Source organism: Syngnathus floridae, chromosome 13, assembly GCF_059516105.1.
Source record: "Syngnathus floridae isolate MCC-2025c chromosome 13, RoL_Sflo_1.0, whole genome shotgun sequence".
NCBI lineage: Eukaryota > Metazoa > Chordata > Actinopteri > Syngnathiformes > Syngnathidae > Syngnathus > Syngnathus floridae.
The window spans coordinates 10,753,054-10,769,885 of record NC_142425.1 but is presented as its reverse complement, the minus strand read 5'-3'; the positions used below and the strand labels follow the sequence as shown (position 1 = coordinate 10,769,885).

At 47.4% G+C, this 16,832-nt stretch overlaps 3 protein-coding genes across 3 annotated transcripts; 2 read left to right on the top strand and 1 right to left on the bottom strand.

The window, feature by feature from the left end:
• Window positions 1–259: 259 nt before the first annotated feature.
• pfas (phosphoribosylformylglycinamidine synthase) lies at window positions 260–7,442 on the top strand. Its single transcript, XM_088394529.1, has 26 exons — window positions 260–441; window positions 827–946; window positions 1,081–1,216; window positions 1,329–1,434; window positions 1,504–1,702; window positions 2,200–2,446; window positions 2,517–2,641; window positions 2,717–2,845; window positions 2,910–3,047; window positions 3,118–3,246; window positions 3,352–3,425; window positions 3,495–3,657; window positions 3,718–3,779; window positions 3,938–4,099; window positions 4,169–4,393; window positions 4,462–4,692; window positions 4,788–4,968; window positions 5,030–5,113; window positions 5,172–5,327; window positions 5,418–5,540; window positions 5,637–5,782; window positions 5,854–6,061; window positions 6,204–6,295; window positions 6,385–6,649; window positions 6,776–6,916; window positions 6,983–7,442. The coding sequence occupies exons 2-26, from the start codon at window positions 829–831 to the stop codon at window positions 7,291–7,293; spliced, it is 3,951 nt and encodes a 1,316-aa protein (XP_088250655.1). The 5' UTR covers window positions 260–441; window positions 827–828; the 3' UTR covers window positions 7,294–7,442.
• Window positions 7,443–7,704: 262 nt separating this feature from the next.
• Window positions 7,705–10,071, bottom strand: LOC148388689 (E3 ubiquitin-protein ligase RNF170). Its single transcript, XM_088394544.1, has 6 exons — window positions 9,610–10,071; window positions 9,380–9,458; window positions 9,003–9,117; window positions 8,621–8,694; window positions 8,300–8,410; window positions 7,705–8,059 (listed from the first exon to the last, which is right to left on the bottom strand). The coding sequence occupies exons 1-6, from the start codon at window positions 9,636–9,638 to the stop codon at window positions 7,760–7,762; spliced, it is 708 nt and encodes a 235-aa protein (XP_088250670.1). The 5' UTR covers window positions 9,639–10,071; the 3' UTR covers window positions 7,705–7,759.
• Window positions 10,072–10,720: 649 nt separating this feature from the next.
• Window positions 10,721–16,807, top strand: hook1 (hook microtubule-tethering protein 1). The gene is made up of 22 exons (XM_088394532.1): window positions 10,721–10,892; window positions 11,672–11,757; window positions 11,825–11,897; window positions 11,972–12,022; window positions 12,248–12,380; window positions 12,456–12,523; window positions 12,620–12,682; window positions 12,788–12,871; window positions 13,360–13,523; window positions 13,593–13,733; window positions 13,798–13,999; window positions 14,079–14,189; window positions 14,258–14,345; window positions 14,463–14,529; window positions 14,592–14,732; window positions 14,855–14,942; window positions 15,015–15,046; window positions 15,116–15,198; window positions 15,261–15,361; window positions 15,433–15,534; window positions 15,596–15,664; window positions 15,751–16,807. The coding sequence occupies exons 1-22, from the start codon at window positions 10,848–10,850 to the stop codon at window positions 15,907–15,909; spliced, it is 2,151 nt and encodes a 716-aa protein (XP_088250658.1). The 5' UTR covers window positions 10,721–10,847; the 3' UTR covers window positions 15,910–16,807.
• The last annotated feature ends 25 nt before the right edge of the window (window positions 16,808–16,832 follow it).

Genomic DNA, 16,832 nt, shown 5'->3' with positions numbered 1-16,832 from the left:
GTACATTGGTGCACAAAAAAAATTGGCAAATATTGGAAAATTAAAAATAGATGGAAGTGTAAAATGTTGGAAAAGAATGCAAAATATAAATCTACAAAACAATGCTACAAGAATAGTATTAGATGATCAAAAAAATCGACCTTTAACTGATTTATTGGTGCCGATAAACTCGATCAATTCTCCTCTGTTGTGGCCCGTGATGCGTTCAAGTGTCACAAGCTCGTCGTCCTTCTTCGCTCCTCGAGATAAGCACTGCGCCTGCGCAGAGCACCACCTCCTTGTCCGCTTCTCCAAGTGAAGTCCACGCGGATGTCACTCGCTTTCCATCCATTCTGACAGCCTCCACCACCGCGCCAACCAGCACCGTCACGTCGTCACCTCTCTCCCGACTATTCGTTACCTTCTTCGGGGACGAAAAGAACATCTCACTCACACTTTAACGTAAGTTAGCTAACTTTTTTGAGAGGGGGGACTAAGCTAGCAGCTAGTTTAGCTTCTATCGTAACTAATGGCGCGAAATCACAAAAAAAAATTCAATATAGGAGGAATTTGTCTTCATTGATCTCCTGGTAGTCGTTCAGTAACAAGAAGAATATACAATGTCGTACTGTGCTGAGAAAAGAATGTAAAGTTGTGTGAATGTGCGGCACAACGCTTGCCATCACGTGTGTTTATGTGTGAGAGTGTTTAGTGTGTGTAGCTATTAGTGTGTGTTTCTAAATTGTGTGCGTGTGAGACAAGCGTCTGTGCGTGACAACATTTTAGACACAATGATAAAATGAAAGAATATTACGTCCCAACTTTTATCAATCTTTTCATCTGTCAGTCATGGCTGTGGTGAGATTTTATGGTGGTGAGGTGAAGGAGCGGAGCCTTCAGCAGGGGGTCAAGCTCTACCCCCAGCTGTCCATCTCCACGGAGCTTTGCTACAACGTGGAGCTGACGGGTAAGTGCAAAATAAATACCTGACAGCCAGTAGATATATAAAATCAACACAACTGTGCAAATTCCATTTGCATAGGGGTGTGTAGACTTTTCATAGTCTGTATAATTAGTGATAATTATCTCTGTGTGCGGCAGGAAGCGACAGTCTGAGTGCAGAACACAAGGAGGTCCTCATCTGGTTGTTCCAACCGCCGCTACAGGCACAAACGCTCAGTGAGACGCCCAAACTAAAAGAGGGTGACGGGGCTACTCTGGTGGAGATCGGACCTAGGTACTGTGTGGTGATGTATTTTTTTCTTGCATTGATTAAAAATATTTTGAAGAAGAAAGTAATACGAAAATTGAGTCGACCTGCTTAGAAAACTACTAATTGTGTTCTTCAGGCTGAACTTCTCCACGGCGTGGTCCACCAATGCCGTCTCCATCTGCCAGAGCGCCGGCCTTGCCAACGTCACACGGGTAGAATTGTCACGGAGGTTCCTTATCAAGGTGAGCATGCCTCAAAAGAAATAAGGAATATATTTGTGTGATCAATTCCTGTGTCTTCTCCTCCTCAAGCCGAAGGACGATGGGGACACGAGCAACTTCCAGAAAGACGTGAAGAATCTGATCGTCCTCCTGCATGACAGCATGACGGAATGCGTCTACGAGCGTCCCGTCGCTTCCTTCGCCGTGGACGCTCGAGCGCAGCCTGTGTTTGAGGTGGACGTCCTGAGCGGCGGGCGAGCGGCGCTGGAGAAAGCCAATGACCAGCTGGGTAAAAATTTCCCTTCCTAGTTTAATCCCTCATTCGCATACATATCAATTTTCTGTTCTCTTCTTCATGGCCCCTTTTCAGTGTGTCACATGAGCCTGCACTAATGTTATTGCTAGTCACACCACCGCCATGCTTCTCATTATCTTGCACGTGCTTGTGCGTGACCACACGTAGAGGAAGTGACCATTAATATGGCACACTCAAAAAAATATTAAAATGTACAAATGTTTGAAAAAATACTGGGTGAAAATTTGGTGAAAATATTAGACAACTGTAAATGTATTAAATGAACAATTCACAAATAATGGAAGAAAAAAATCTATTGGATGAAAAAAATTTGAAAAATAAAACTCATCCAAATGAGATGACTGAAAATATTTCTTGAACAAATTCAAATTACAAACGAGGAAAAAAAAGTCCTCATGATATACTTTCCAAAGTCACAAATATGGAGTCAAAGAACCCAAGTGAAGCTCTCATGCGTCTGCCTCACATAGGTCTGGCCTTCGACGCCTGGGATCTGGACTTGTACACGGCAATGTTCCAGAAGATCAAGCGGAACCCGACCAGCGTGGAGTGTTTCGACCTGGCCCAGTCCAACAGCGAGCACAGCCGCCACTGGTTCTTCCGAGGCCGCGTGTTCATCGACGGGCAGGAACAGGAGGAGACGCTCTTCCGTCTCATCATGGACACGCAGAAGCACAGCAACGACAACAATGTCATCAACTTCTGCGACAACAGCAGGTTCGACATAACCACACAACACACTGGGTGTTTGTGCGCCACTTCAGTGTGTGTTTGTGTGTTTGTTTAGTGGTATCAAAGGCATGGAGCTGGAGTGCTTCTACCCCAAAGATACTTCGCAAGCCAGTCCTTATGAAACACGCCGGTCACTTCGACATGTCATCTTCACTGCTGAGACGCACAACTTCCCAACAGGTCAGATCACTTGAACACAACATTGACTTTTTTTATCAATTTCGGTCTATAAGCGTGTCGTGGTTAAATGCGCAGGCGTGGCTCCATTTAGCGGCGCCACCACGGGAACCGGGGGCCGCATCCGAGACGTCCAGAGCGCCGGGCAGGGAGGTCACGTCATCGCCGGCACCGCCGGATACTGCTTTGGCAACTTGCACGTACCAGGTCCGAGACTCACCGGCTCTCAAAGCCACACACACACTTTAACGCCTTCCGACGTGCTCTTCAGGTTACTCGCTTCCCTGGGAGCAAGATGGCGACAAATGGGAGTACCCCAGCAGCTTCGCCCCGCCGTTGCAGGTGGCCATCGAGGCCAGCAATGGCGCCTCGGATTACGGGAACAAGTTTGGAGAGCCGGTTCTGTCAGGTGGGTAGATGAAACATCTGCACACACAATTGTGACTACAGAAAAAAGAAACTGATATTTTATTTCCCAGGATTCGCCCGATCCTTTGGTATGCGGCTGCCCAATGGGGAACGGCGAGAGTGGATTAAGCCCATCATGTTTAGTGGAGGACTCGGTTCCATTGAGGATGTACATGTCAAGAAAGAGCAGCCAGAGAAAGGTAATAATAATAATAAACAACTCTTGTATGGGCTCTCATTCCTCATTTTGTGGTAAATTAGTGTAATCGTTCATATTAATCGACAGTCTTGCGTTCGTCAATCAGGTATGGAAGTGGTGAAGATTGGAGGCCCGGTGTATCGGATCGGCGTGGGAGGAGGAGCGGCTTCATCTGTTCAAGTATGGCAACTGTTGTGTGATGTTCAGTGGATTCATATTAACGCTCCAATTTGTTTTGGCGCCCGACAGGTGCAAGGCGACAACTCCAGCGATAGAGACTTGGGCGCCGTGCAGCGAGGAGACGCCGAGATGGAACAGAAGATGAATCGAGCGCTGAGGGCCTGCCTGGAACGAGGCGGCGGCGGTGGCAACCCCATCTGCAGCATTCATGACCAGGGAGCGGGAGGAAACGGTAGGAGGAAATCTTCCCCAGGCGATTTAATGATGAAACTCACTTGTTTTTCATTTCCAGGAAATGTTCTGAAGGAGCTGAGCGAGCCTGCTGGTGCTGTCATCTACTGTAGCCGATTCCAGGTGAGATGAAACGGAAAAATCAGATCAAAGCTCAGAGGTACTTTTTGAGCCCAGCAATGCGGCGTTTGAAGGCGTCGTGAGTTTCACAAAAAGCAATCTGTGTATAAATAAAACAGTTACAGAAAAAAAGTGCAAGTATAATAAATGTGTTATTTCAGAAAGGCGACCCGACACTGAGTGTGCTGGAGTTGTGGGGAGCTGAGTATCAGGAGAGCAACGCTCTGCTGCTACGTCCATCAGACCGTGCCTTCTTGGAGAAGGTGTGCCAACGTGAGAAATGCCCTGTGGACTTTGTGGGGAACATCACCGGCGATGGCAAGGTGCGCATCTTTGTATGGGACGTATCAGGGTTCTTCTGCAATTTACTCCTAGCTTCTGTTTTCCATCAGATTGTGTTGGTGGACGACGAGGGCACAGTTGGGAACGGGCGCCATCCCGTGGACTTGCAGCTGGAATGGGTGCTAGGCAAGATGCCCCAGAAGGAGTTCAGGATGGAGCGCTTGAGCCCCGTGCTTCAGCCGCTGGAGCTTCCTGCTGGGCTGACGGTCAGAGATGCCCTGGAGCGAGTTCTACGCTTACCCGCTGTGGCTTCCAAACGCTACCTGACCAATAAGGTTTGTTCTTGTTACTTGTTGTCGTAAATACAAGAATAAATTCAATCAATTTGCGACTTTCGGTGCAGGTGGACAGGTCCGTGACGGGCTTGGTGGCCCAGCAACAGTGCGTGGGCCCCCTTCACACACCGCTGGCAGACGTGGCCGTGGTGGCTCTGTCGCCGTTGGGCCTGCAGGGGGCAGCGACGGCCATTGGCGAGCAGCCCATCAAAGCGCTGGTGAGCGCGGCGGCGGGAGCTCGCATGGCGGTTGGCGAAGCCCTCACCAACTTGATGTTTGCCCAAGTCACTGCGTTAAAGGTGAGCTGACGCCTCATCGTGACAAAACAATTAGTACCTTGACGTTGGAGATACTTACAACTTTTCTGGAATAAAATGTTTTGTGTCTGTTCAAGGACGTGAAATGCAGCGGGAACTGGATGTGGGCCGCCAAGCTGCCCGGCGAAGGGGCGCTCCTTTGGGAGTCGTGCCGAGCCATGTGTAAGGTGATGGGGGAGCTGGGCGTGGCCATCGACGGCGGCAAGGACTCGCTGAGTATGGCAGCACGTGTTGGGAAGGAGACTGTGAAAGCTCCAGGTATGCTCTCGAATGTCACTCTGTGCCACCTGCTTTGTTTCTTACTTTGCTTGTGTTTCAGGAGCTCTGGTTATCTCGGCCTACGCCGTGTGTCCAGACGTTAGTGCCACTGTCACGCCTGATCTCGAAGATCCAGATGGCAAAGGTAATGGACACATAAACCAAAGAGGTGTTCTGTCCTTACCTTTGACTCGTGTCTCCAGGTGTGCTGCTGTGGGTTTCTCTCAGCCCGGGCCAGCACCGTCTGGGTGGTTCGGCTCTGGCTCAATGCTACGCTCAACTTGGAAATTGTTCTCCTGATATGGACCAGCCACATCTCCTGGCTGCCTGCTTCAACATCACTCAGTCGCTAATACGCGGTCAGTTTCCATTTTGAAATGCATCGTCAATTTTTTTAGAGTATTTTTAGGATTTGTGAGTATATGAGATGGAATGCGTGCTCCCCTCAGATGGTCTGCTGAGCGCAGGACATGACATCAGCGACGGAGGCCTCATTTCCTGTGTACTGGAGATGGTGTTTGCTGGAAACCGAGGCGTGGACGTTGATGTGCCGTCACAAGGAGCCCCGGGAGGTGAGGGAGATGGCCACATTATTAGCATCTTTGAGGATTAAAAAACACATAGCGTGTGCTAGTGTACCTAATGAAATGTCTTGATCCTCGATGCAGTCTTGGAGGTGCTCTTCAGCGAAGAACTTGGTCTTCTTCTGGAGGTGTCCGAGCCCGATGAAGAAAGCGTGCGCTGCAGATTCCTCGATGCCGGCGTTGCATGTCACCGCATCGGTAGAACCAGCGGCTTCGGTCCCGAGGCCATGGTGAGACCTCCTCTTCATCATCTCCCTAATCTCCGCCATCTTCACTTTCTATCTGGTTCCACTATCTCCAGGTGACGGTGCGCGTGGACGGACAACAAGTGCTGAGGGAACCCTTGCCTGTCCTCCGAGCATTGTGGGAGGAGACCAGCTTCCGGCTGGAGCGCCTGCAGGCTGACGAGCTCTGCGTTCAACAGGAAGAGGAGGGGCTCGCCAGGAGGACACAGCCTACTTTTAAAGTGACCTTTGATCCGTCTGAGATGCCTCTTTGCAAGCAGCTTGGTGAGACTAACTCCAAAAATAATGTCTGGTCTTCCGGAGAACCTGAGAATTTTAGGAGAAATTGGAGAAACGATTATGAGATTAATTTGATAATCGATTAGTTGTCGATGAATCGTTATACCTCTAATGTGTTTTGTTGAAGCATCGGTACAGCCTCGTGTGGCCGTGGTGAGGGAGGAAGGCAGCAACGGCGATCGAGAAATGTCGGCTTCTCTCTACATGGCGGGATTTGAGGTTGGTGCGCAAGATTTTCAATTCAATCTGGCTATGATTCCAAATTGTGCTTGGGTTGGTCACCGCATAATCTTTCCACTGGTTTGTAGGTGTGGGACGTGACCATGCAGGACCTGTGCTCGGCCGCCATCACACTGGAGCCATTCAAGGCTGTCGTGTTTGTGGGAGGCTTCAGCTACGCAGACGTGCTGGGCTCGGCCAAAGGCTGGGCCGCCACCGTGGCCTACAACGCCGCCGCCAAAGCCCAGTTTGAACGCTTCCGGCAGAGGGCTGACACGCTGAGCCTGGGCATTTGCAACGGCTGCCAGTTGCTCGCTCTGCTGGGCTGGGTGGGAGAGAGCCAAGATGGCGCCGGTGAGATGCATTTTCCTTCGGCCCACTTTGAAAAAGGCTAATATTGGCCCATTAATAGGTCACGTTCGAGTATTCGGTACTATTTTGTCTATTTCATTTGGTCTGTTTTATTTTTCTGTCCCCCAGCGTCCGACGTGGTTCTGACCCACAACAAATCGGGCAGATTCGAGTCTCGCTTTGTCACTGTGGGGATCCAGGCGTCACCGTCCGTGTGGCTTTCCGGCATGGAAGGCTCGGCTCTGGGTGTTTGGGTGGCTCACGGAGAAGGTACCTCGCCGACCGAACGCTTGATTCATTGAGACACATTGAACACCATTTCACCCCCCTGCATAGGTTTGATGCAGTTCCGTAATTCCCGGGTTCTTGATGACATCACCTCGGGTGGCCTGGCCCCGGTCCGTTACCTGGACGACGCCGGCCAACCCACCGAAGAGTATCCCCTGAACCCTAACGGCTCGCCGCGAGGCGTGGCAGGCCTGAGCTCCGGGGACGGCAGGCACCTGGCCATGATGCCCCACCCGGAGCGATGCACACTGGGCTGGCAGTGGCCGTGGGCGCCCCGCAGCTTCAGACCGCAACTCCAAACATCGCCATGGTTGCGCATGTTCCGTAATGCCGCCGCCTGGTGTAGCCAAAAATGCTGAATGCACCTTTGTTCCCAATTGTTACTACTGTACTATTTCCACCTTTTTTAGATTTTTTTTTGCCTTTAAAATATTTTGTTTTCAAAAAAAGATCAACAATTGTCCAAGTGAAATTTGACAAAAAATAAAATGCAAACTAAACATTCAAACATTAAGTTTTTTATTATTAATATAAAAATAAAATTTAAATGAAAAAAATATTAACAAGTAAAAAATGCATGTTGAAAGTTCTCAAAAGAATATCTAAAATTGTAAGGTATCAAAGTAATTTTGACAAATATTTAAAAGTAAATATGAAAAAATAAAAATTATGTATAAAAAGAAATAATATATACAACTTTTAGTTGACAGAAAACAAGTATTTTATTTTAAACAATATACTATATTTACAGGAACGTTCAGTCCTGATTAGAAGAATGCCGATTATTTATTGTACATAATGATTTGGAATTGATTTAATATTCTTCTAGCTGGCCACGATTCTGGTGCCGGCAGAGCGCCCTCCCTCCGGCGCCATCTGATGATTGACGTTGAGGATGCACAGAAAGAGCAAGACCACCACCACCAGGTCGTCCATCAGCCCCAAAAGGCCACTTAGGGACAGGGGTGCTTTAGGGGAACCCGTCGGAGAGGCTGCGGAGACGGCGGCGCCTGCGCAGCACACCGCCACCCTCAAGAAGAAGAGACACACCAAACCACCTGGGGTGCCCGGGCTGCGGAACGCCAGCTGCAAGAGGACGGGCGCGTCCGACAGGTAGTCTCGTATCTGGAAACGGAATGGAGTGGTAAGCCAAATTTTGAGAATGTATATTATCAATTTAAAAAAATTTTCACATTGGCAAAAATATACCCCAAAATATGTTAAATATTTCATTAAAAATACAAATTAAAATCTTATTTTAAAAAATGAAAAATGTACACTTAGGTACTTAATTTAATAAGTGTATATATATATTTAAATAATTATGAAAAATTCAAAAAACAAATTTCTTCAGCCTGTACTGACCCGTCTGGGCGCTCCAGAATAGCGTTTGTTGTAGTCGCTTATTTGGTTCAGAACGTCCTTGGACTGCTGGTCCGGTCGGCTCTCGTTAAACAGCTGACACATGACGCTAACCTGAGTAGAAATTTCAATTTGGAACTTTCTCACTCCATTCAAACAATCACAAAATATGGTACTGTCAAGATGAGTGTGATGTTTTACCATCATCTGTTTTAAGTGCTTTACCACCATCTAGTGGCACTTACGTGCAATTACAAATTGGGCATTTGTGGAGTCACTGTCCCCCCACAAATAACAGAGGCTCACTGCAATGTAGCTTAGTACCTTTTGCCTACAGAGGGGACAGTTGACTGCATCTAACCAAGACCCGTGCCTCCAATAGGCGATCAAACATGGAGCTGCAAAAACAGGGAGAAGATGAAAATTATTATCCATATTCAAATCAATTGTATCAAAAATAACAGTACTAAAAGTAAAATTTAATTTATCAAAATATCTGTATCTAGTGTATCTGTAATCAAATAATGTCATGAAATGTGCAAATATTACAAAACATAGTTTTTTTTTACCCATCAAGGTGGCTGAGTCAGCTAAAAAGAGTTAGTCATCAGTGAACAGATGGCCCTCAGACCGCACTGATGTATTAAACACACAAACCGTAGAGCGCCATTTTGCATGGCAAACAACCAGCCGCTGATTCTCGTACCGCAGAATAGATGTCCGCAGTTGGTCTGCACGGGAAAGCTGGCCACCTGAAGGCACACTGGACAATGTCGCTCTCGCTGGCTTGTCGGTGGACACAACTGCAGACATTCCTGACCCTGAGACAGTAAAATCACTTGATGAAGGAAGTAGATGGGAGGGGAAGAAAACACGACAATGGCCTTGTTCGAGCTACAATAAAAGGGAGCGGCAGCATTATATTAGCGTTTTTACAGCTTGTCATCCATCTTAGTTCCAGAATAAAATCTACAATAGATGTGGCATCTGTAAAGCTAACATTGTATTGCAATTCCATAATAGGAGTAATAAAAAGGAAGATGGACAACAAACCAACAAAAAGTGAAATGATGACATTCTTACCATGCTTGGTGGTGTCTGGCCTTGGACCGAGCCCGGGTGACCCTGACCCGTTGGATCTTGAGAAGGAAATCGGCGCCATCTGTAATATGACAGGAGACCAAGGTAAACACACGTCCTCTCCATCATCTAATTGCCAATCACTGCTCCGGAGTACAAATTTTTTTGGTGCCATCTGTAGCACAATTGCATTCCATTTAAATTGAAAAGTGATGCTGGATGTCTGACCTGACCTGATCATGGAGATCTTGGAGATGTTCATAGTGAAGCAGAAGCAAACTGGTGACGAGGAAGTGAAATGCGGCTCGCCAGCAGTAGTGTGGCCTATATGAAATCTGCCTGTTAATCATCAACCGCGTTCTCCTCTCCGGTTTTGTACGGTGCGAGTACTAAGTAACCCCTTGAACTCACGCTGCTGGTGAGATTAGCAAATTAACACGGAAAAACAATCCCACAAGCCATAAAATGAAATTTGCATTCCAACGTTGGTCACACGACTGGCAGGTTAAGGTCAAACCAGACCATGCCCACTTACAATTATTTACCTGACACGTCATTCTACCTCATTATGATCCCATAAAATCAACACACATAACTAATAAGACCACCCTCTAGCAAATATTGAATTCTGTCACCTCAAGTGACCTTAAACTAGTAAGCACTACACGTACAACGGGTCATCTAAAAATAGCACTCATCAGTCATTGGGGGGGTCAGGATGGGTTCAGTCTTGATTGAGAGATAAAAGACCTGGTCCGCCTCACAGAGGCTGCTGCAAAGTCCAGTCTTGTGTCACCATTAAATATCACAAGGTTTTGTGTGTCTTCCAGGTAATCCCAGGTAAAGAGAGTGATGGTCCATGTTTGAGAAATTTCAAGTCAAATAGGGAGTAGCTATTTTGTATTATTACTGCACTTTTATGACTGCGGTAAATTTATTTTAATGCATTTTTTAGAAACCCTATCTAATATGGATTATCAGACACAGAATATTTCAGAAGATAAAATGACAGACTGTGTATGTTATATTTATATTAATAAATTATATCATAATTTCAAGTAACTCTCGCAACACTTATGCACGATTTTTAATTAAATTGCTAGTACTTTTTAGTTGGTCTGGCCCTTTAAACGGAATAAAAAAGAGGGCGGGGAATCACTATTTTTCTTCTGCTATTGGTTTAAGCAGCCGTCAATCTTTAAGCACATCGACGCTGATTGGATACACCGCCTGCGAGGAACCCTTGACAAAATAAGGCGTAAGTGCCAATACGCTATCCACGTTCGCCTTTACGCCATTTATGGTGGAGCGACTGTTACGTCCACCGTTTCTACGTAGTTGACGTTAAAGCTTTACTTCGCGACAGCAGGTGAGGTCAAATGCAAAAAAAGAGAAGGAACGGGGAGACAGGACGGGGTTGGCGGACAGGTAGAGAGGAAGTAATCGATGTATTTATTTGCCTAGTTGGGAAATGGACGAGAGCAAAACTGTTTTGGTTGAAAGCCTCATAATATGGGTGAGTTTTATGTTTGTGACACACGGTAACCAGTCAATGCCATGGCAGCACCTGTTTGGAGGTGGTCGGGTCGGGCTCTTCCATTAAAAATGCCTGACTAAAGTAGATAAGCGACAGGTATTATCTAACAACACAACGAGTCATTTCAAATTTTAATTTAAGTTGTGTTTAACAGCAGTTAGTGTGCTTGTACAGTATTAGCGTAATGGGAAGTCGCTTGCCATTGCTAATGTAAACAGGTTGCCAGGTGGAGTCCCGAGACGACATCCCCCAATTCATAGACTAATCCGGTTAATTCATCTAATTAAGTCCATTTATTTAATGGGTTTGCTAGACATGTGCAACTTTAGAACTTGGACTCATTTGATGAAGTTTCATTTCTCAAATTTAATTTGGGAGGACCTGGAAGTGGTTCGAGAAACTTTGTTCATACTGATATTCACTCTGAGTACGCACCGATACTCAATACCGATACCACTAGTAGTTTTTGATCAACTGAATCAAATGCCTTTGGTAAGGCACTTAGTCGTGAGATTTTCTTGTCAAAATGTACTTGTGCGAGGAGTGTCAAGTTCACTTAGAGTTCTTAGGTGAGTCACTTGGCCTCACCAGCTCCAAGTGACTGCATTTAGAACACAAATCTGTTTAACCAGCAGACTAGCGACACATCCTTTTAATTAAGCCTAGTTTCTCTAAGTAACATTGCCAAGAGTAGGTTAACCTATCAAATAAGAAAATAACTGCAGGAAACATTTTGTACTTTTTTATCTCTTCCCCAGCTGCAAACATTCAACAACTCTGCACCATGCACAACGGTAGAAGACCTGACCACCGGAGTCACCATATCACAGACTCTGCAGCAAATGTGAGGAGACACACATGGAGTGGTGCAGTTTTATTTTTTTTAACTTTGTTGGTTGTGTGTTGTGCAGAGATCCTTCATGGTTCACCGACGGATGGCTCGCTCGCATCAAAACAGACGTGGATGACAACTGGAGGCTGAAGGTAGCAAACAGCTTATAGTTGCACCGTATGACCTAATAATCTTATCTCTGAATATGTGTGTGTGACCTCCACAGTGGAACAACCTGAAGAAGATCCTCCAGATGGTGCTAGAGTATTACAACGAGGTATGCTGGAAGGTCACTGCGCCTGCTCATCTCATTGTGATCGTATGTCCATCGAGGCGCATCGTTGTGTTGTTAGCAAGACGCACAAGAAAGAAAACAGCCTGCATTGTGACTAATAAAGCTGGGATTAAGTCTGGTATGCGCTAATGTAATCAAATCTTCAGGCAGTCGAGGCAAAAGGTTGACCTTTTTGTGCTCGGTGTAACTCGCTGTACTTGGTACTAGGTCTTGGTCCAGGGGCTTTCTGACTTCCCCTTACCAGACGTGGCCCTGGTTGCCGAGCACTCGGACCCTGTGGAGCTGGGCAGGCTGCTGCAGCTCGTCCTGGGCTGCGCCGTCAGATGCGAACGCAGGCAAGGTGAGGTGCTCACCATACGTTCCTTCGCGTTGGACTGTGGTGATTAATTGATTTAATTCATCTCTCTATTTCTAGAATATATCCAGAACATCATGACACTTGAGGAATCTGTGCAGCACGTCGTCATGGCGGCCATACAGGAGGTCTGTGCATGATTAGCCAACACGTCCTGCTTGCTGTGGAGTGAATGGATGAAAGGCCTTCTTTTTCCATTCATTCATTCATTCATTCATTCGCAGCTCCTACATAGAGAGACCATGACCCCCTTAGGAGCAGAGCTGTCTGGGGACCTGGAACAGCAGGTCAGTATAAAATCAAAATAAAAGCACTTCATGGAAATTACAAAAAAGACTCCAAAGCACAAATGAGCAAACTATTAATTTAGATTGTCGTGTGCATGTCTCAAGCTAAGAAAAGCTTTGGAGGAACTGTCAGAACTTTCCTCAGAGAAGGAAGCCCTCGCACAACGCTGCCAGGAGTTGGACCAGCAGGTGACTTTGCTTCTTCTAAACACACACGCACACACAGCGAGAGCACACACACGCATGTCTGCGGGTCAATGTAAACAAAATCTCGCCATTGTCTGGAGCTGCTGTGGCAGAAGGACTGTTAGCTTATCCGGTCTGCCCGGCACTCTGCGTTCACACAGCACTCATGAGCAGGCATTGACCTATCCACGTCTTCAACCAGACTCTCGACAGATTCACTTGTCCCTTTTGCCGCACCACCAGGCCTCCCTTTTGGCCGCCAGGTAAGTCCCACCTGCGCAGAACTAAACCCCCCCGTGCTGCTTGGATATTGACGCTAACCAGGTGGCTCCATCGGGACGCTTCGTGGCCATGCTGTGTGAATTGAATAATTTGACACGTCCACAATGACTAACTGTGTGTTTGTGCATGCATTAACTTGCACTACTGCTGGACCGTGAAGAAGTTCCTTCTCTGAGGTTACCTTTGTTTTTTTATTCTCGGAACTTCAGGTGGCCATTCTCCAAGAGGAACATAACAGCCTGTTAGCCGAGAATGACATTCTGACCGACCGGGCCAATCAGTTGGACATGTTTGATGACCCCAACACGCCGTCAGGGAGGAAGCACAGCCAGCTACAGCAGCAGCTGGAACTGCTGCAGGAGGAGAACTTCAGGTGAGTACAAAAAAACACCACGACGAGCAGATAGAAGCAAAGCTTTGAGACTTGGTGGGGGGTTTTCAGGCTGGAGGCCGCCAAAGACGACTACAGGATCCACTGCGAGGAGCTGGAGAAGCAGCTGGTGGAAGTTCAGCACCGCAATGACGAGCTCACAGGCCTGGCGGAGGAGTCGCGATCGCTCAAAGACGAGCTGGACGTTCTGAGGTTTGTTTGGTGGAGTCTAAAAGATGGATTTCCTCCATTGCATTTTCATGCATCAACCTTTCAGGAACTGTTCGGACCGAGTGGTGATGCTGGAGGCCTCGGTGGAAACGTACAAGCGAAAGCTGGAGAACCTGGGGGACCTGAAGAGGCAGATGAAACTTCTGGAGGAGAACAATACCATCTACATGCAGAACACCGTCAGCCTGGAGGAGGAACTGCGCAAGGCCAATGCCGCCCGGGCACAGCTGGAGACGTACAAGCGGCAGGTAGCGCTGGGCCACTTATTGTCAGGTGAATGATTTGATTTGGATCAATCAACTGAGAAATGCTGGTCGTCCCCATCAGGTCCAAGAGCTCCACAGAAAGTTGTCGGATGAAACGCGGCGAGCGGACAATCAGGCCTTTGAGTTGAAAAAGCTGGAGGAGAAACACGAGCTGGTGACCAAGGAGAAAGAGGTGTGACTCGCAGGAAATGGTCGAGGATCACGGACGACGGCATTTGTAACGTTTCACTCCGCCGGCAGCGCATCATTATGGAGCGAGACTCTCTGAAGGAGCTCAACGAGGAGCTTCGGTGCACCCAAGCCCAACAGCACCAGCTCTCCCAAGCAGGTACGCTGCATTCGTAAAGTAGCCATTTAGTTTTTCCAGCCCAGATTTCTAAATAGAAAAATTAGTTGAGATGATGCTCATCCATCTCCTAAGTTCTCAACAATCCAAACTCTACAGGGATACTCCCTTCCACGAGCCCCAGTCAAGACAACCTGGCAGCAGAATTGATCCCCATCGAGCACAGGTACAACAGCCCCGATACCAGAATCTCCAAGACCGCTGACTTGGTTTCGGGGTCCCGTGTAGAGAGAAGTTCATCAGGCTTCAGCACGAAAACAGAATGCTGAGAGTGCAGCAGGAGGAATTTGAGAGGGAGAAGATTGCCTCCCTGCAGGCTCAGCTGGAAGATGCTCACAAGAGTCACAGCCAACTGGACACGGAGAACAGGTTTCGGGCTCACTCCATTCTTGGTCACACCTCGCTTGACAATATGGTCAAATTTGAGTCATTTCTCGTGTACCTCGTCACCTCGCTTGGAATGTAACCTCCTCGCTTTGTGTTGCCTCCAGATTGAGTCGCCAGCGGGTCAGCGAGCTGCAGCAACAAGTTGAGGACCTCCAGAAGGCACTGCAGAGTCAGGCGGTCAAGCCTGATGACGTGAGTTCTTGGCAGATATGCCATCAGGAAAGAATTTGAATCAATATTAAATATTTCTTATTCCCCCTCCAGTCGAACCTGAAGCGGAAACTGGATGCTCACATGTATGACGTCAGCCATCAGGATGGAAGCTGAAATATGCTGAGTGAGCAAACACGTGTTTGTTTCCTCAGGGTCCAGCTGAATGAGGCTCAGGATGAAATCATGAAGAAGAAAGAGCTGCTGGAGGACTTGCAACCCGAGAACACTCAGAACTGTGAGTTTCACGCCGACACGCTGAGCCGGGGCTCCACTCACGAGTCCAAATGTTTTGGTTAGCGCTAAAGGTGGACGAGCTCATGGCCGCGCTGAAAAAGAAGGACGACGACATGAGGGCCATGGAGGAAAGGTACAAAATGTACCTGGAGAAAGCTCGCAACGTGAGTCGCTTAGTCTTTTGCTGTCCTCTGTGCGCTGGAGAAGTTGAGAGCTTTGGCGTCCTTGACTCCAGGTGATCCAAGCTCTGGACCCTAAACTGAACCCGGCCACCGCTGAGATCCAGGTACTGAGAAACCAGCTGGCGGACAGAGACAAACAGATCCTCAACCTGGAGGTAATTCTCGATTGTCCATTTACTCACAAACGTGGCACTTAGTGAAACATGTCACCCGCAGCGTCAGTGCGAGCAGGCCCGACTGCGTGAGTATGAGGAGAAGCTGATAGTCTCCGCCTGGTACAACAAGGTAAGGTCAAAGATGTGACTGCGCCGCCCACGCCGTCGTCCACGCCGTCGCCCACGTTACGGAGGAACACGCCTGTCTCCCCTCAGAGTCTGAACTTTCAGAGGCTGGCCATCGAGTCACGCTTGAGCGGCCGCGCCAGCCCGGTGCTATCCCCCGGACAGTCCTTCTTGTCCCAACAGCGGCAAGTGTCCAACGCCCCTCGCCGGGCGCTCTCCGTCAGCGTGCCCAGCGCCACCTCAAAGTAGGGCCGCTTCAAGCCACGTGCCTCTCCTCGGTGTTTCCCAACCTTTATTGGATTATTTGAGGCCGATTCTGATATTTAGCTGGAAGAAAAAATGTTTTTTTTAAAAAAGGTTTACTTGAGTAAAATCTTGAAATTTATGTAAAAAAAGAAAATAATTCAAACAAAAGAAGCTTGTCAGCATTTGAACAGCATTTACTGTTTCATCAGGCACGATTTTATCAGCTTTTAATCAGCAATACGACAACCGTTTATTATCGTCTGACATAATACGCCTGCTGATTAATCAGTCAAGCCCGACTCGACGACCTCTCATATCGGTCGGGAATCACTGAGCTACGGGACCCATCTACCCTCAAGTGACCTTAAACATGTCGTAAGGGAAGACGGGATTTAAGGTTTCCCATCTGATCCGACGTCATATTTCCCACGCTGACTGAACAGGATCCTCACAAGTTTGCATTCTGTACATAAATGTCAGAGTTGACTGTAGTGGCGCGACGGGAGGTTTGGTCGATTTGGTGCCGGCCACCGACCGCTCTCACCAGCCAGGAAGTTGCTAAAATACTATTTAAAAAATGCTTAACAAAATAAAAGCTTATGTGAAGTACAATCAGGAGACAGCCAGCATCTATCATGTTAGTAGAGTTGCACTGATAATATTGTGATTTTTAACACCAGCTTTTTTTTTTATCCAAATGTCCCACGCAGGATTGGGCTTGTTCATAAATTTTTTGGTTAATGCTTTTAATCTGACCCCAAGTAGGCTGTCAGGAAGTGTTAATATCCACAGGTACTAACCTGGTTAGAGCTAAATGCAGGTTCTTGTATGTCAAATAGCTCGGTGCTTATCTGTACCTAATGAGAAATGTTGAACAAAATAAAATTGTGAATATAAATGAGCTTTTCCGAATCTCCTACATTCTC